We start from the raw sequence: 18,575 nt of genomic DNA on the forward strand, positions 1-18,575 counted from the left end.
GCTTAGGGCAAACCCGAAAGCAAACTTGCGAGAGGTCCCGGGTTCAATCCCCGGCCAGACCCTTTCTTTTGCCGTTTATGACGACAGAGAAGTGTTTCTTTTTTTACCTGATCCAGGATTTACCCGTAGCAACTGCGAGTTGGAATCTTCAAATGATGAAATAACCGTCTTGTAATGTGTGGAGCTCAAGTTTTCTCGGTTCGTAGTCATATTCTCGGATGGTCACTTTGTTCTTTCTAGCAATCAGCCTGCTCGCCGTGCCATTGTAACACGACGTTTCTGTCAACCAGGGCTGTCTTGCTGCCATGCGATACCTGAAGCCTCTGTGTTGATGAAGTCAACATTATCCACTTTGGAAAACACCTCTTCATGACGTTTGTGGCCAAATCGGGAGGACAACTGCTCTGGCCGTTGCGAGATTGCGCTCAATGGCCCCCAACAAGGGCTGGCCTTGAACAATGGCTTTCAACATCGAAAGTTTATCCCTTTGGCCCAATTTTCTCCTCCGACAAAGCTTTGTTTCTGGTACCCAGTCACCTGGCCCATCTGTACTGTTCTTGTACGGGCTTTGTACTAGAAATATACTTATTACTCTTGGTTGACTCGGTTCATCCGTCTTCAGTATGCACCCATATTTGACTCCTGGAGTTACATTGTCTTCGTCTTTACTCAACCAAGATCCTGTAATAACTATCCTACTACGCCTTGCTTCTCATCATGACCGAGCGACGCCCTCCCACGCCCGCTACAGGCGACGACTCCTTGTCCATGGGCCCCCCCAAAAAGTTCCTGGAGGCCGAGGAATGCGCTCTCATGTATTTTGATGCCGAGACGTATCCTGGAGGAGAACCTCTCCCGCATACTTTGTGGTTTCACGAGAGCTGGACTGGTTTTGATGCCCCAATGAATATTCTATTTGGCGAGATGGATGACAAGCCAATGGTGTTCATCCTCCCTCATACCCTTGAGGGGATACCAAAAAGGGAGATTATTTTTGAGGGCATCATGAGGTTTCACGGTCCTAAACCAAAAAGATCTGAACAGGGACCATCTGGTCCCGACTCCCAGGCAGACAACCAGGACGCAGATGCTGGTCGCCGATCAACCTTTCGAGACTCCGCTGACAGGGCCCGCGGAATGTTCAGTGGTATCCGCCTTCCCACTTTCCGGTTCCCTTCCGCCCAGTGGTGGTATAATAAGCTCAAACTGTTGGTGAAAGCTCTTCTCATCCTTGCCGTCATTTTTGCCGTCATTTTTGCCGGCCTTAAGCTTGTTCACCATGGTCCACAGCTGCGAGAGATGATCGTATCCAAGTTTGAGTCGATCAGCCAAGGACGTAGTCACACCGATCATTTCAACGCTGATAGGGACCATTTCAATATGGGAAGAGACCATTACAACACCGACAAGGACCCATTCAACGCCGATAAGGAGCAAGTCAAAGCTGACACGCACAATTCCAAGGCTGATCAGGACCGCTCCAAGGCCACCAAGGCCACCAAGGCTACGAAGGACCGCTCTAAGGCTGCCAAGGACCAATTCGAAACCAATAGGGACAATATCAAGACGGATAAGGGTCAGTTTAAGTTTGACAAAAACGCTGACGGCAACCATATCCGCGGCTCCTGGACCAAGCCAGACGATACGCGCATTACCTTTGAGGCTTCAAAAACGTCTGGGGACCACGTCACTGAAATCAGGTTTGTCCAATCAGAAGAGCAGTTTATCAAGGATGAAAATGACAAGGTGCTCTTTTCCTTGAACAGGATTACTCGGTTCTTCGTGACGCTCATTGGTGGTGACGAGCATGACGAGAAACTGGACAAGGTGAGTGAATTCACTAAACGTACTTGTAAAGAATGATGCTAACTTTTGAACCTAGATCATCGATGGAATCGGGACTGTGTCTTCAAGAGGGAATACGAAGGCCAGCTCACGATGGTGGTGGTGGTGGTAGGGCTGTGTGTAAAGGTACATGGGGCTAAGATCAGCGACATAGTAATGATTAATGCACTGGTCTGAGATCATACATGTACTGAGTAGAGTTTTTGGATTGGAGTTCGGGCGTTTATTTTGGGCCAAAAGCTTTGTATTTGCGGACGTATTCTGTATGTTACTGGTCCCCTGTTTCTAGACATATCTCTGACCGAAGATTGCCTTTCATGCAAGATTGACGCTCAAAATGGTGTTAATTATCGTCTCTTTGTTATTAACAGTCTATTTGAAGTCGATGTGCTGTAGATTTACACGAGTTGAAGCTGTATCACTGCCTCCTTGAGTGAGTTTGTCCAACGCTGAGGATCATCAATAGGTGAGCTCCGTACCCGAGAACTCGGGTGGGAGGTGGCCAGGTATCCGAGTCTCTGAAATGCCTTGGAATCAAGATCCTGTCCTAGAACCAGAGCCCCGTTTCCCAGCCACATGATCCAAGCCGTTGCCGTGAAAGAAGCCGGGTCTGTCATGTACTCAGGGACGTCCTCATCAGGCGCTCTGAGAGCATTACCATCTTTAATTGATAGCGAATAATCCACAACGAGATCGTGAGAGGTGTACGGTTCTTCGCCATCATCACTTCCCATAATTGAAACCATGTATTTCAATCGCTCAGGGCTTGAGCGATCGCCATAGGTTAGGGTGGCCTTGAACAACGGCGCCTTGATAGACATGTGCCCACCCTTGACCCGACCGAATGGTGCGCTCTTTGAAGTTTCGCAGTGGACTTCTAGAACCTCTGGGCGAAATTTAGAAGGTAACTTGGGTATGCCAAGGTCAAAATGAAACATCACACGAGCTCTCTCGCTCATCGATACCCACGACCACGTTGGAGCGAGCTTGTTACCTGGCGCTCGAATGTCGCGCTCGCCCTGCGGTAGTCTTATCCAAGAAAGACCTTCTATGAGATAGCTCTCCCATATTCCAGCCAAGTATCGGCCAAATATAATACTCTGAAAACGAGAAGCCATGCCACTCAGTGCCGGGAGTCGATCGGTCGCATAGGTGATATCGCGACCTGTGAAGTCTTCAACCACTCTCGTCCATAACTTCCAAATCGCCATTCTCTGATAATATGCATTGATATTGATCCAAGCAGTAAAGGATGGCCTTGATGGCTCGTGGCTCTCGAACCCATCCTCGGAGACGGCCATTCCGTCGCACTCCCATGTGATGTCGGAGGGGGTGAACTGAACAACTCGAGTCGACAAGAAGGACTCTTGCATTGCCCAAGCTCGGGTCGGGAGGCAGTGGCGCGCCTCGGGGAAGTAAGACGGTAGTTTTATCGTCCCCGGTAGGTATGTCTCCATCGTCCTGTCATAGTGTTCTCGCACGATCAAGCACGGGGCAGATGAGGATGTTTGAGGTTGCCATCGCTCAGCCCTTTGAGAAAGAAACGGAGTCGTACCATCAGGAGAGGAGTCGACGGCGATGGTAATCCTTGCTTCAGAGTAATATTGCGCCATCTTGGCTGCTTCAACCTCCCAATCGGTGTCATCGTCCTGGACAATGCAGAGAGAATCGATCCATGTATACTTGATGCCAAGCTGTCTGCAGAGCCAAATGGCATCTTTGAAAAGAGAAGAGAGGGCCTTCCATGGAATCTCTGTCTTCATGGATCCAATGTTTCCTTGCAACGTTCGAGGAGGGTGCTTCTCAAGTGGTCCCTAGCAGTGGCTTAGGGCTCCGTAGGAGTCTGGTTCATCTTTGGCTGGCTCGTATAGTCGGATCGAACCGTCCCCATCTTCGATAGAGACTAATCTGGTGGGCAATAGTCTCTCACTTCTAGGTCTGTAGTTGGGGTGACAGCCGTGACTTGTCTCACAGAGACTAAGCATCGTCTTTATGAAACTAATGTTCTAATGGGATTTGGGACCGGATCTGGCTTCTTTCGCTGCTGCGACGGAGATGGAGGCCGAAGCCTGATATTGGTGTGAGTAAGTGCTCTTGGGGACTCGGGGAGAATATGCAACCCACGTCTTCTGGGTGGCTGATGGTAATAGCTTGTCGGGTGAGCAATTCGAGGCAATCAAACAAAACCCAAAAAAACGGTTGCGTTGATGACTCCCTTTGACACTTTTACACTCGTAAAATCTGCAAGCAAGGGCTTGGGGTCGGAAAAGCCCTGCTTGTAGAGAGACGGTCTTAGTATGATAGCTGTCTTGGCTAGTACCAGGCAAGACTCGCAGATATCCTCATGCTTGAGAACGACGTTGTCGGTGCGCGATTTTATTTCAAAATCTCCGCCTGGGACGTACTCTCCTGTCGGAGCGGGCTTCTCGAGCAGGTCGCATGAAACGCCGCATGAGTCGCACGGAGTCAGGTTAAGCTTGAGCTCCTGATCAAACCACGGATGGGGCTTCGATTCGACCATTTTGAGGAGAAGATGAAGGAGTGGAGTTGATATGTCCGAGTGGCTGTGTTGGAGCCTGACTTGAAGCGTCTGATAAGCACCGGGGACAGCCAACCAATCATCCAGGCGCTCTTACGAAGTCCCCTCGTCTTGGCGAGAAGCTGAGTCCGTCCCCGAACATCAGCCTCGACGGGCGAGGTCTGAATGTTGTCATCTCAACGGTGTAGCAAGTGAGGGCGCAGCGGGCATTGAGGAGCGATAGAAAGCCTAGTTTTAAGCTTAAAACTGGGTTTCTTAGCTCCCGCTTCATGATAATGACCACTCCCTTTACCACGGGCAATTAACAGAGCCCTAGAAACGAGTCACTAAGATCCACCAGAGACATCGTGCATCTTGTAGGACTTCCTCGGAATTATGACTCCCGAACGCAGGTAGTGGCTTTGCCGCATAAGATGACTTTTCTGGAACATCCTGTCGCCCCCAAGGCCTTGAATGGGGGCTGGTGACAGCCGGTGACAGGGGTTGAGACGCGTCGAGGTTCTACAAATAATTGAGTCGATAATCATCAAAATAGACCAAGACAAGCCAGAAACCAGAGGCAATTTGAGTACGTCTGTTATATTCCATTAGCTCCACTTGAGCTTTTGTACAACCTTTCATCTCTCATCCCATCAAAATGAGGGATGAATGGTTGACGGCCCTAGGCGAACGAATCGAGCTGGACTGTAGCTCCTCAAACGAGACAATCTCGGCATACCAGCAGATACGCGACTTTTGTTATTCAGGCATCGTGAACCATTTATCCTCCGTCTGCCTTCACATCACTTTGGCAACACATGTGACGGATGCACCGTCTAAGACGGGTCCTACGTATGGTTTTACTGAAGCCGATGGGATGGAATATCCTACTGACACACCACCTGATCGTAACGACACCATCATACATCAAACATACTTCTTGGAAGGGCATGTCTATGACTTCAAGGGAAGCTGGACCATTCCGTTTGCTATCTCGGTTTTCCTTTTACACGTCGCCGTCGTCCTCATCCACTTGGTAACAGTACTGTCATCACGACACCCATGGCATGTCTCTAGTTGGTCGAGTTTCGGACAAATCCTGGGCTCGCACTACGTTCCAAAGCTTCAGACGAGTTAGAGAGCGTTTGTGGAGGAGTGGAGAGTTCTAGGACATGGAATACGTCTGCTTCAGTGAGGGTAGTTGGGGATGAGGGACGAATAGAGATGATGCTCCGCCAAAAAGGGAGGAGTACGGGCCAAGATCAGGAATTGGAAGAGGAGTTACGCGTGTGCAGCCAGGTGTTAAGTACCATTAGCTAACAAAGCAAGACGATGTTTTTGTGATTCTATACAAATTGAGTGTATCGTTGCCCTCTCTTAGTATTCACTGACCAGCTTATAATGCTGCCTACCTCGTTGTCGAGGCTGAGGGTGTAGGCTAGTCTTCCTGTCGATCTGGGTTTGTTCAAGCGCGGAACTTGAGTAAAGTCCGCCCTCCACATCAAGCAGACAGAAAAACTCCGATCGCGGCATTCTAAACTTCCGCTCTGTTCTTAATAATCCTTGAAAGTCTCGCTAACTCGGACCGCTCAGTGGAATTAAGAAATTTCAGGGTTAAGTTCAAGTCCGTTGTCCAGTGAGCAGCTGTTTCTACATGAGTGAGAAATCTCTTCTCAACACCAAGGTCGTTTTATGTTCCTACCCTGTCAGTCCAGAGGCAGTCATCATCAGTTACCAACATACGAACCCGCCATGAAGCAAGCTACATATCCGGGAGATGACATTATTCCCGAAGCTGAGATGGTTTACAATCGGACCCCGACTATCAATGCATCAGCAGCAGACATATTTCCATGGGCCGTACAATTAGGAAAAGAACGCGGAGGCTGGTATCTCACATCACGCTGGGAAATGATGCTGTCCAAGTCATGGGTGGCCAGCCGCGTCATCAACCCAACCTTTCAACAGCTCAGACCGGGAGATCGAGTGCCCGATTACGGAACAAAAGATGACTATTTCGACGTTGTTAGTATTGATCCGCCTCGATCACTCGTCTACGAAAGCCTCCGGTTCGGCACAAAGTTCACATGGGCCATACTACTTCACGAGGCCGACTCGGCAACTGGTGTATCGACTGTCGCCCATCTCCGGTTTCGTGGCAAAATTACATGTACAGGACTGAGGCGTAGAGTAATTGTGTGGTTTGGAGGTATCTTGGACCACATTACGACAGCGCCTATGCTGGCTGGGTTGGCTGAGAGAGTAGAGCGACAGCATCTTGGCTGAAGAGGGTCGGTTATACTTCCTAACGATGAGGCCTTGACTTGCAAAAATTAGATACCAATGACATACAACTCTGTCTGGCTTCCTAGGCTCTATCATCTGTTTACGTAGCCGACATGCTCAATCAAGCTTGTTTGCTTAGGATTGCTGACCAGCCGTGTCTCTTGGCCCATTCCTCCCAAGAAGTCATCGGACAGTCAATGCCAGCCTTATAATCTGTCAGCAAACAACTTCACATGCCGAAAGACCGAATTTCATACCTTTTGAAGGTCCTTGGCCGTCAATAGATCCATTGCACCGTCGTATCCCGGATCAGACGTATAGCTGAACATCAGGGCGACCTCAATTCCTGCCTCCCTGTCGGGAGTGGCAGACACCATCTCCTCCGGCGTAACCTGGCGATAGCTTACTTTAGCGCCTGTGATGCGCGACCAGGTTTCGATCCATTCTGGCCAAGTGCAGGTTGTGCCCTCGGCCATGTAGGCCTTGCCCGGCGGCATCTGATACACCGCGTAGGTGAAGTTGCCCATGTCTCCGACTGGATCGAAATGAGGAGCTGGCTTGTCTGGGGCAGTTGTAAAGGCCATCTCGAAACTTCCATCAGGTTGCTATTGAACATTCAAGTAGAATTAGCAGGTCGAGTACAGACAGCCAGATGAATCCACTCTGTGACAACTGACCTTGCCAAAATACGAGTTGGGAAGAATATTGAAACTCGTGAAAAAGTAGCCTGTGTGAATGCAAGACATCTTGGCAGCTAGCTCTGGATAGTTGGCCTCAACGTACGCGGGGAAGATATCGGCCTTGCCATCAAAGTGATAGAGGTCCTTGAACTTGCCACCGCTACACTTCTCTGCCTGACTCAGAGTCGAAACCAAGAATCCATTGTTATCGAGAGAGTCGACCACAGTAGCTGCAGCATCGGCAATGTTCTTACCGTGCTGATACTCAACATTGTAAGCAAACTTTCGACAAGAGATGCCCTCCTTCTCGGCCTGCTCTCGACAATCAGGTCGGAAGAAGGGTTCCCAGTAGTTTGTAACACTGAAAATGACATTGGCTCCGCGAAAGGCCTCCTTGAGGGTAGTGACGTCGTTGAGGTCTGCGGCGATAACCTCGGCACCGGTCGCGGAAAGCTTCTCAGCCGAAGCCGAGGCCGTGTTGCGGGTCAGTCCCCGGACCCGGAAGCCGGCGTCTAGGAACCGACGGGCAACGGAACCACCCTGGTTTCCGGTAGCGCCAATAACGACGATGAGCTTATCACCAGACATGATCGAGGCGGTATTAGGGGATAATATTTATGGTGTTGAGTGCCCTCTCAAGGAGGACCATCGGCGCGAAATCTGGTGCCCGGCTGCGATAACTCGGCATTATCAGGCCCCCTCTTTGCGACAGGGATTGTGGGCTCCCGGATATCAATTCGTCGGTCAAGCATTGCCTGATTTGGTTCTCGCTCCGGGCATTTGCCCATCCGGCGCGGGGTTTCTTGTGTTGAACATGAGCTGATTGCTCAGGGAATCAGAGGACAACAGGTTCAGCGGTGAGCCAGTGTCACCTTGTCTGCCCATTTCCCCTTAGCTCCCGTGGCACAGTGGCTTCAAACATGGTGCCCCGAAGGAAGAAAAGAGCCCCTCCCCAACGAGATCCCGATCGTCATGATCCCCGGCTTCAATCAAAGCCAGCTACTCCGGAAGCTCAGCCGCTAGCGGTCGAGGTGACAAGACAGTCGCCGATTGAGGCTGGTGGTACGACTCAGATTTCTGGCAAGAGGATGAATGGTGCCAAGAAATCACAAACTGTGGATGAGTGATGCTGGGTTCGAGGACGTTGACGAGCGTGTCTTCCGGGCGAGTATCATTTCTACTTCTTTAATAGATCAGCCGGGTCTACAATTACTCCCTAGGCCAAGTCAAGGTATTGATGGAGGGTATCAAGAGAGAGTTTCACAGTCGTGATTTGACACTGGCTACGCGTTGCCGGTTCATTGTTAGACGCAAGCCGGCCGAAGGAATAAGCCGCCCCAAGAAATATATGCTATTACAGACTGTGATGATAGTTCTACGGTCTCAATAAAATGGTAGTGTTGAGTGGAAACATCTGCAAGCTTATGCCGGTACCCTTACCAAGCAAAGCTCTCCTCGATCAATCTCACAACAGACCCCTTCTTTCCAAGCTCGGTGACAGCAACTCTGACTTCATCTGCCATGCCAGATGGTCCACATACAACCACCGTGGTGCCACCCGTGACGCTTCCAAGTTCCTCTGCAAGTACAGCGTTGAGGTCGAAACGCTTGCCGACCGAGATGGAAACGTCAAAGTCATTCCAATCCTCATGTCCATCCTCGCCGTGGTGAACCTGTGGGATAATGTCTCGAACTGCTTGCACGAGGGGCTCAGTCCTGACGCCCCAGAAGAGCTTCTTCTTGCCTCGGAGACCCATGACGCTTGGGTTACGGTCCAAGCAAGGTAAAACGCCCGTGACGCCAACTCCTCCAGCAACGCAGATGATGTTGGGGTACTCGATAGTTGGGTATGGCGCCGGAGATGGGAGAATGGACGCTTGAGGGCCGTACGAACCCTCGACCAACACGGGGATGCCAGTCGACAAGTTTGCCTGAGCCGACAGCAGAGATGTCAATCCAGTATGACGTCGGACAAAGATGACTAGACCAGGGATGGTGGCGTCGGCCGAGAAACGCTCCAAGTCGGTTCCGGGGGCCTTCTTCTCTTCCTCGTTCACGTCGTCACTGCCATTATGAGATTGGGTCTTTGGAGAATGGGTCTTTGGAGAATGGGTAGGGCCACAAGACACTGCGGCCACCGAGAAGGGGTGATTTTCCCAGAAACGCCATGTAAGAGTTGGGAAGTAAAGGTACACATGGCCTTCAGCCTCAACTCTGGGAATGGTGAGTTGAAGGTAGTCTTCGTCAATGACGGTGACAATGGCTCTCTTGACACCATTCTGCACGACTCTCAGGGGTCTAGCAAGGAAACGGTCGAAGATCCAGAAGGCAAATGTGATCCAGATCCAGGTCTGGTATCCCCACTGCCACTCGTATCGGTAGAAGATGTGCAGCATGCAGCCGATCATGGACAGAAGTGCAAGAACGATATGCGATGCCAAGAAGGCCTCGTATAGCTTCTGTCGTAGTGGCAGAATTGAAAGGGGCATGAGCAGGACCAACGCCAAGGTAGCCACGATACCCCAGATCCAGTAGTCCAGCTTGGACTCCTCTGCATAAGCGCCCTCACCCGTCAGAGGATCAAGGTAGAATTGGAGGTAGATGGCAGAATGCAAGCATGCCTGCAACATACAGATGACAGCAATCCAGCGGTGGATGAGTAGGAAAGTCGAGTGAGACCAGTTTGTCACGAAGAGGAGGAGGTTGTTGCGGCTCGAGAAGAGAACAGCGAGAGCGAGGTTGGCAAAGCTCAAGAGTCCCACACGGTTGCTAATGTAGGCGATGAGCTGCTGCTCTAGGGATCCGTACCAGGACATGGGATCTCGGACTTTGTATCCGACGGCCGAAAGGATGATGTTGATGATCCAGATGTAAGCGACGAAAAGCCCCTGGCCACGCGTGGGAACGAAGCCAAGTCCAAGAACTGGCACGGCATGATATCGTCCAAACAGTGGAGGATCAATGACGGTAGCGTAGAACTTGGAGACGAGAGACTGAGGAAGTGGGAGGAAGCGAAGCCAGGAGAAGACGACCGGAATGGCGACGCAGGTTGCCATGAGAACGATGCTGTGCTGCTGTTAGCCTATGGGAACTTCAAGATGATTGTGATTACTCACCCATATCTCTCGGCCAAAATCTCCATCTGTTCAAACCCATTGTCGCCATTAAAGTTGGCTAGCCATGCATCCTCATCCACCAGAGACGTTCTGTTGAGCACCTCTTCCTTATCTACCACTTCGGTGGGAGGATCCTTGGCGGCGAGAGCCAGGGCGACTTGGTAGGAGTACTTGGGCGTGGGCTGTATCTTGAGACGGCCGACAATGTCCATCTCCCAGATGTTCTCAAGAGTCGAGTTCTTTTCGTCAGCGCAATGGGTGTGGAAGCACCAGGCCATGGTCTGGAGGAAAGGGTTGTTGGTGGCCTTGCATTCAGGTGTTGCAGTAGCCATGTGCATTGAGCTCGAGTGTTCACCCATGCCGTGATCATCTTTGCAGTCAAGAGTCCAGCTTTTGACCGTGTCGATGCAGCCAAAGGCACATGGGGGATCATACATTACCACGCCATAACCAATGACCCCATATCGCTCTCTGCCTGTGGTAACATGCGCCCAGACATTGACAGATGAGACGCTGGCAAGAACCAGTGCTGAAAAGAGCGATCGCATGCTGGCGGCTTGGTGTTGGAAGCTGAGTGGTAATCATGCGTGGAAAAAGAAGCTTCACCAACAGAGGGCCCTTATATAAGCTTAACAGAGCCTCGGATTCCTTGCAGGCACAGTCAAGGATTATCAAATATCTCCTCCACTGAGAAGTGTGTATCGTATCATCCAGTAGACGGCGTCGTCGCCTCACCCGCCCTGTTGGTAGCGAGAGGGGAATTGAGCAATATGGCGGCCGCCCAGAAGCGATAGAGCCCAACCGCCACACACCAACAGGAGTCTAGACCACCAACAAGAACAAGGGAGGCGTTTTTACTTGAGCACTTCGACCTGGAGCTTTCTCTCCTCACACAACATGATACAGACATCAACCGGGCTTGCCAAGGCCTCATGTGGCGCTGATGCTTTCCAATCTTTGCCTCTAGATAGGTCGAGATGATGGTTGGAGGGTCTCTAGCCCATGTCCGAGTGAAACTCGCTCAAATGTGCGCGTTCACGGGATATCTGCATGGAACCCTTGTTCACCGACTGCCACACGACGAACGCGGCACTTGGTGGGTAACTCAAAATACTTTTCATCCAGTAGAAGACGATGAAATCTCATGATTGTATTTCTATTTGTCCGTAGTGAGCCAGTTGCTTGGGATCAGTGGGGGTTGGTGATGGGTTTGTCTGAGAAGCTACCCCCGCCAACAACCCTTATTTCTCCCCTAGAACAGCAGATATCCTGCATCTAGACATTAGTAAACCATCACTAACATGTGGCTTGACACTAACCTCTTGATCCCTTCACGAAGGGTCCCCTCGTCTACAGTAAACATCAGGCGAAATCTTCCCGCCCGAGGCGCCCGATATTCACTCCCCGTGTCCATAATGACTCCGGCCCGCGTGAGGCGCTGAGAAAGTCTCTTTTCGGCTTCCCACTCGTCACCGTTGACTTCTTCAAGGTCCAGATGTCGTGACAGGTCGAGCCACACAAAGAGGCCGGCGTTACTATTCCTTGTCAGCGATTGCTCACACGACGCGCGGTGAAGAACCTTGCCCTTTTTCGTGATAGTTAATATTGGCTTCTTTCAAGAGCTTATTGGTCAAGACACGACCTGATTGTAGCCTGGTTCGCGACTTCTCCAAGAACTGGTCTACGAACGCCTCGTCTTCGAGGAACTTGGCTGCCAAGTACATGGACAGTTGCGACGGTGAGGAGAATCGGCTAGAAGATAATATGAGTAATGACACCTCAAACTATTTGTCAAACTTTCTCACCAAATGGCACGCACAGCCTTGGAAAACTCTTTGTTCTGCGTAATGACGCATCCAAGTCGAAGACCAGCTGCGGCATAGTCCTGATGCCGTCAGACAAGCCAAGAGTAAAGAGATGAACATGACCTGCCTTGGACATTCCATGAAGGATATGGACTTGACTAGGGTCTATGATGCCCAAAGTGTCAACAGCTCGAAGAGATGTGAACCTCTCAGATCCATCACCCTCTTGGTAATAGACTGAGAGCGCATATATCTCATCACTGATAAGATGGATTCCCTTTGATGCACAGAATCGCAAAAGAGCAACTAGCGTCTCGCGAGGATAACATTGTCCTAGACTCTCCTAAGCTTCACCCCATTGAGCCATAAGTCTTCTCACCTATAGGGTTGTGTGGGTTGCATATGACCAACGCCTTGATGTTGACGCCTCTTGCTTTTGCATCCTCAAACCCGGCTTCGTAGCCTGCAATGCAGTCAGGCGAGAATTGGTCTGTATCTCCCACTGACACATATTCAAGGTTGACCCTATAAGATGAATTAGATTGGCGAATACAACGGGACCTGAATACTAACCCAGTCCTCATGACAAAGTCCTTGGAGAAGGGGCCGTAAATAGGCCTCCCAAGCATAATAGCCTCCCCAGGATCGCAGGTGACCAAGGCACAAACCTCGTTAATGTTGGTTACACCTGCAGTAAATGTGATTTCCTCAGCATCAATGGCCTGAGCTGGATGAAAGTGTCTGTTCAGGTGCTTTGCCATGGCCGATCGAAGTCGCAAGGTTCCTGTGTAGCCTTCGCCATATGTGAGGAGGCTCTTATCAAGCTCATGCTTGGAGTGATGGTCAGTAATTTGCTTGTGGACTGGAGTCCGGAAGTGGCTCAGCATACATGGCTATTCATGAACTTGGCAAGATCTTCAAGTATGAACCACTAAATGGTCAGCATTCCCAGCACTGAGCTCCAGTGATACCACCACTTACGTTGAAAGCATTGGTAAGAATGACATCACCATTCGGGTTCTTAACGGGGTCATAAGCGTTCTCCTTGCCATGAAGGTAACCATATTTCGTCCAGGAGGTCCCTCGTGCTGACAACATACTTGCTGGTAGACTTGGAACCGGGGCCGAGTTGTTGTGAGAGGACAAGGGCGGATTGACTCAACCAGGGCCATTCAACTTATATCTACCCCTCACGAGGGACAAAGCTGCAGGCCTATCACATAAGAGGGCAACGCAAGTGAGGGGCATCTTGCAAGGATATTGCAGTAGACAATAATGGTTGGGCCACGTAAGACGGGAGAGGCCAAAAGGGTGCTGTTGGTTTGAACAATCTTGATGCAGAGTCCCGATTGGAAGATGACTACAGAGGCTTCTCCATCTTCAGCCCTTACTGGAGTAGATCTACGTCAGTTGCGGATACCGTTCACATGTATCTTGATTAGAACCTCGGAGATGAACAATCGGTGTTTCTATTTCACTAGGCCATGAATCTAACCGACTCCTTTCTTCCTTCCTCTATCTTCTGGCTCAGTTAACCCATCAAAGGCCGGGCTTTAACTATAATAAAGAACACATTTTCTTTCGTCCTCTATCTAACTCGTGGTAACGGGAATCGAGTTGTACTTTACCAAACCAGCGGTCGCACGCAAAATGTCTGCTCTGCTTTTACGAGAGGAGAGAAAAAAGAAGCCTCCAAGTCTCACCACGCCATCTGCCGGCTCTGGTATCAGCTCCCCTCGTCGATAGAAGCAGCAAGATCTCGTAACAAGCGCCCGATCTTCCGGTGATAGCTTCTCGAGCGTCTCACTACAGACTGTGTCCGTGGAACAGATACCGCCCTTGTCGGCTCTGAGCCAGAAGAGGTCGGACCATATCCTCGCATTGTATGGAATGGTCGAGTGCGGCTCAAACGGCTTTGAGAGCGCCCGGATTCGCTCAATATCCCCCAGCATCCTCAAAACATGGATGTCATAAAAGTTGACGCCGTAGGTGGCACCTGATCCGTAGCAGTTGGCCATGCCCGGTGGTCGAGGGTTGACCTCAATGGTGAAGCATCGCTTCGGTGCGTTCTTCATAGGGCCTTCTTTTGGGTACAAGTCGTACACACCGTCTTTAACCCTGTACTCCCAAGACGAATTCTGTACCTTGGCCTCGAGGTGAAAGACTCCAGTCTTGAGACCCATGGCAAGCAACAGGCGATGCATGTCGGAGCGCAAGAGCGCAAACTCATCAGGTGGGAGAACAGTTGGGAAAGCGTTGATAGTCTCCCAAAAGTCGCTATCAATGTCTCCCTGGTCCCCTGCGGTTGGAAAGTCGTCATTCATCTCAAAGAAGAGAATCTCTCCATCCACAAGAACAAAGTTGGCATCTAGTTCTGGCCCTTCGATGTACGTCTCGATCAGGGCCTTTCTCTTGGCGAGTTCTGTGATGCGACGCACTGCCTCCAGCAAGGCTGCTTCGTCATCAACTTTGTGAACGTGAGCAGACCCTGTTCCAAAGGTTGGCTTGACGATGAGGGGATATTCGGGCACAAAAGACTTGTTCTTGATGCGCTCCTTGATATCCACTACACTGCCAACCATGGCCGAAAGGACTGGGTCCTGGTCAAGGAGCCTCGTCTGGTGTTTGTCGTTTGCCATTGTTATAGCCTCTGGTGGCTCAGTAGGCAAGCCTAGAAGAGTTGCTGCCTTAGCCACAGGAGGGAGAGAGTATGTGGCGATGCCGCAGATGCCGTCCACGTATCCATATGCCTTGACAGCCTCGGCAATGCGCACATGGAACTCTTCGTCTGGCGTCATGTCGATGGCGATGTAGTCATCGTACAAGTGCTGGAAAGAGGGGTCGGTGATCCAATGATCTTTCCGATCCAGAAGCACCACCTTGGCTCCAAGTGCCTTTGCCGAGTTGTAGAGGCCAAGATAAGACTCCAAGTTGAGATGGCCATCAACCAAAGCCAGCGTCTTTTGCTGGGGTTGATATTTGAGTAGCCATTGGAAGTTTATCCTGGCATCCACTTCTTCGACGAGAGCAACTTCATCACAGAGACTGGCTTGCTCTTTGGGGCGAAGGACCATGAGGACGCTTCCATCAAGAACCTGTTCAAGACTTGGCTCAGCAAGAAGACTTGCAGGCTTTCCGAAGACCGAGCGGTCAATCAAGACGCCAAAGTCTTTGCAGCCCACAAAGCGCTCTTGGAAGCAGTTGGTCCTGGCGAAGAAACCAGTGGCTGTAGGCACGGCTAGAAGGACACGATAGGACCGCGAGGTACCGGAACCAGAAGAGTCCAGCGTCTGCGCAGCCCGCAAAAGGTCACTCAGACCATCGCTATAAACTTGTTAGTATATAATCTGATAGCGTGCCATGGTAGAGGTACCTCTTGTCAGGTTCCTGACTGCCATTCTCTATGCCCTGCCGTGGAGTGACGTCCACATCCACGAACCAGAGATCATAGCCCTGTCGCTTCTTGTCACTTGAATCGACTAGAGAGCCAGAGCAATGAACGTCCACGGCAGTCTCGGTAAGATCATGGGTGCCATTGCTCTTGCTGTCAGTCTCTTGGTCGATCTTGACCACACGAGACGTGTGCCAAGTAACTGGATTAACAGCCATGCTGATGAAGTTGGTGGGATGAGCCCCTGGCAGCGTATGCGTCCCAGTTGAGTCGTTTATGCTTAAATGGGTCGAGTTCTCTCGTATGATGACGGACCGCGAATATCCACATATACCCTGGCTTCGGCATATGCGGGCGAGGCCAAGAATGGAGGAGAATCTCCGCGTCAACGGCCACGGGAGATGGGTCGTGATACATGTCGCGTAATCGGGCTCCTCCTCACGTCAGAAACTGTCTCCATTCTTTCTGCGCCTTATTTCTGCATTTCTAGTAACTGCAGGTACTTGTGAAACGCAGATCACGGCACAAACAGCCGACCCCTGCTGAAGGATCTCACTCGCCACGAAGCGGCAGATGCGCTTGGGCGTTTGTAGAAGCCCAAAGATGCCTATACTGCATATTTACATATGTGCTACCATCAAGGTAATCGCCGCGGTTGCATCGCTTATTCAGACCAGGTTTCACGCTTCACAAATTGCTCATATGTGCGCAATATTACTAGACTAGTTCGTTATTGAATCCGGAAGGTAAAACAAGCTCGCCATAGTCGAGTCATGCATAGTCAGCTTCCCCATCGGTTCGGCCCGCAGCGTCTTACTACTTCGACCCCTGGGCCGCCGGCCTCGGCACCCCCGTGGGGGCAGATCGGCACTGAGCAAGTTTGATACCTGCCGATCCGGGCGGCGCACAAGGTCCCCGTAAGATTGGCGGGTCAGCATGGATATGTTGACATGTGCGTGCATTACCATTTGCTAGGCGAGGCATGCGATGACCACGTTGCTTAGAGAGGCGCGGAAAGAGGACAGTTGCCTAGCATTGCTGATGACGAGCCTGTTGCTGGTATCGGTAGAAGGAACAGGATGAGGTATTCTCTCAGTGTCGAGGTCTGGTAGTGGAATATTTCCAAGTAAGTCAGCCAGTTTCGCTATATAAATCTTGGTGTTGAGAGACAGCTACTACTTGGCAGGCGACCAATACAGCATCAAGTACATCACCAAAGTACACACACACACAACATGGCAGTCTCCAACCCTCTCAATGTCTTCAAGGGCCCTGATGCTCTTCGCCAGTTCTTCGATCCTGATGAACAACCTCCGGTTCCCTTGGTTGAGCTGCCCGACAGTTTGAACCCATTTCGAAAGGACAATGTGCGCATCTACGCCAAGCTGCTCACATTTCTTCCTGCCCAGAATGTCAAGGCACTTCCAGGTAAGCCATTGATGGTTCGTACTACAGCCATCCTGAATATGCTAACGAGACCTCCCCATAGCTGTCAACATGCTCCTCCACGATCCCTCGGCTGCCAACAAGTCCGTCGTCGAGGTTAGCTCCGGGTCGACCGTCACCTCACTCGCCATTGCCAATCGAGTCCTCTACAACAACGATGATACAACCGCATATGTCTCAAACAAGGCTGCGATAGACCGCGTTCGAGAACTGCAGTTCTTCGGACTCAAGGTCATGCTCTACGGTGGCCCAACTTACACCGACACCACCGACATCAGGGGGCCGGTTGAGTGGGCCAGAAATCTGGGCAAGAGCTCGGACAAGGTAGTCAACCTCGGCCAATATGACAGTGTGTGGAACTGGAAGTCCCATGAGCGGTGGACAGGTCCTCAGATTCTCAAGCAGCTGCCAGAGATCGACATCTTCTGCATGGGCATGGGTAGCACGGGGTGTGTCACCGGCACTGGCATGTACCTCAAGTCCCAGAAGCCTAGGGTCAAAGTTTTGGGCGTCTGCAATGTCGAGGCCGACATTGTACCAGGCCCTCGGGAGCGTCCCATGCACGAGACAAGTCCGTTCCCCTGGAAGGAGGTCGTGGACGAGACTGAGATTGTCAGCTCCAAAGAGTCGTACAGACTGTCGATGCATCTTTCCCGGGAGGGTATCATTTCTGGTCCTTCAAGTGGTATGAACCTTGGCGGTCTGCTGCAGTTCATCCAAGCAGCCAAGGACAAGGGAACTTTGAGCAACTACGCTGACCCTACTACGGGCGAAGTCTCTTGCGTCTTTGTTTGCTGTGATCTACCACAGAAGCACATGGACACGTATTTCCAGAAGCTGCCTGATAGTGAGTTCAAGGAGATTGGCAACCGGGTAAGTCAGCCACTTTCCTCATCTTACACATGTGCTGATTGCCAATCATTTAGGAACTGTTTGATGTCGATCAACACGTATATAGCTTCAGATGGGAAGCTGACCCCGAGGCCATCCACCCAACTGACCCAGAAGTCATGGCTCGCCTTGCTAAGCTGACAGTTGCCAAGGGCGCAGTCAATGGCGTCAACGGGCCCAATGGCACTAGCCTCTCTTCTTCCTCAGCCATTCGCTGCATTGACCTGCGTTCCCCAGAAGACTTTGAACAGTGCCATGTACAGGGCGCGTTCACCTCCCCGCTGGACGGTTTGACGCCCAAGAGCACATCAGTCTTTGAGTTTGGGGAACCCCAGGTCCTCATTGACCAGTCAAAGAAGCTCAAAGCCAAGATTGAGGATGCAGGTGTCTCAAAGTGGTTATCGGCTGCAACAAATCCCCTACTGGTTCTGGACTACGATGGTAACACATCAAGGGTTATGGCTGCGGCTTTGAGGGCGCGAGGCTTTGAAGCTTACTCCTTCAAGGATGGCATGTCTGGCTTGGCCAAGTGGCTCAGCAGCAAGCAGTCCGCATGAGTTGAAAAGTGTGCAATGAGATAGTTCAGGAAACAGGAAT

At 51.0% G+C, this 18,575-nt stretch overlaps 7 protein-coding genes across 7 annotated transcripts; 2 read left to right on the top strand and 5 right to left on the bottom strand.

Annotated features, from left to right (window-relative positions):
- Positions 1-717: 717 nt before the first annotated feature.
- Positions 718-1,957, top strand: NCS54_01399700 (Hypothetical protein; the record flags this gene model as incomplete). The annotated part of the gene is made up of 2 exons (XM_053159162.1): positions 718-1,827; positions 1,883-1,957. The coding sequence occupies 2 exons, from the start codon at positions 718-720 to the stop codon at positions 1,955-1,957; spliced, it is 1,185 nt and encodes a 394-aa protein (XP_053015137.1).
- A 286-nt stretch (positions 1,958-2,243) lies between these two features.
- NCS54_01399800 (HET domain-containing protein) lies at positions 2,244-4,366 on the bottom strand (the record flags this gene model as incomplete). The annotated part of the gene is made up of 2 exons (XM_053159163.1): positions 2,244-3,659; positions 4,076-4,366. The coding sequence occupies 2 exons, from the start codon at positions 4,364-4,366 to the stop codon at positions 2,244-2,246; spliced, it is 1,707 nt and encodes a 568-aa protein (XP_053015138.1).
- A 2,404-nt stretch (positions 4,367-6,770) lies between these two features.
- On the bottom strand, positions 6,771-7,917 carry NCS54_01399900 (NmrA domain-containing protein; the record flags this gene model as incomplete). The annotated part of the gene is made up of 3 exons (XM_053159164.1): positions 6,771-6,854; positions 6,907-7,254; positions 7,327-7,917. The coding sequence occupies 3 exons, from the start codon at positions 7,915-7,917 to the stop codon at positions 6,771-6,773; spliced, it is 1,023 nt and encodes a 340-aa protein (XP_053015139.1).
- An 848-nt stretch (positions 7,918-8,765) lies between these two features.
- Positions 8,766-10,993, bottom strand: NCS54_01400000 (Hypothetical protein; the record flags this gene model as incomplete). Its single annotated transcript, XM_053159165.1, has 2 exons — positions 8,766-10,395; positions 10,446-10,993. 2 exons carry the CDS (start codon positions 10,991-10,993, stop codon positions 8,766-8,768), a joined length of 2,178 nt encoding a protein of 725 aa, XP_053015140.1.
- Positions 10,994-11,686: 693 nt separating this feature from the next.
- NCS54_01400100 (Aminotran-1-2 domain-containing protein) lies at positions 11,687-13,348 on the bottom strand (the record flags this gene model as incomplete). Its single annotated transcript, XM_053159166.1, has 9 exons — positions 11,687-11,714; positions 11,765-11,980; positions 12,030-12,197; positions 12,251-12,330; positions 12,378-12,583; positions 12,630-12,775; positions 12,824-13,080; positions 13,140-13,181; positions 13,232-13,348. The coding sequence occupies 9 exons, from the start codon at positions 13,346-13,348 to the stop codon at positions 11,687-11,689; spliced, it is 1,260 nt and encodes a 419-aa protein (XP_053015141.1).
- A 494-nt stretch (positions 13,349-13,842) lies between these two features.
- Positions 13,843-15,859, bottom strand: NCS54_01400200 (ATP-grasp domain-containing protein; the record flags this gene model as incomplete). The annotated part of the gene is made up of 2 exons (XM_053159167.1): positions 13,843-15,574; positions 15,624-15,859. The coding sequence occupies 2 exons, from the start codon at positions 15,857-15,859 to the stop codon at positions 13,843-13,845; spliced, it is 1,968 nt and encodes a 655-aa protein (XP_053015142.1).
- A 1,017-nt stretch (positions 15,860-16,876) lies between these two features.
- NCS54_01400300 (Rhodanese domain-containing protein) lies at positions 16,877-18,535 on the top strand (the record flags this gene model as incomplete). Its single annotated transcript, XM_053159168.1, has 3 exons — positions 16,877-17,069; positions 17,131-17,960; positions 18,014-18,535. 3 exons carry the CDS (start codon positions 16,877-16,879, stop codon positions 18,533-18,535), a joined length of 1,545 nt encoding a protein of 514 aa, XP_053015143.1.
- Between the last annotated feature and the right edge of the window lie 40 nt (positions 18,536-18,575).

This window comes from Fusarium falciforme, chromosome 12, assembly GCF_026873545.1.
Source record: "Fusarium falciforme chromosome 12, complete sequence".
Lineage (NCBI taxonomy): Eukaryota > Fungi > Ascomycota > Sordariomycetes > Hypocreales > Nectriaceae > Fusarium > Fusarium falciforme.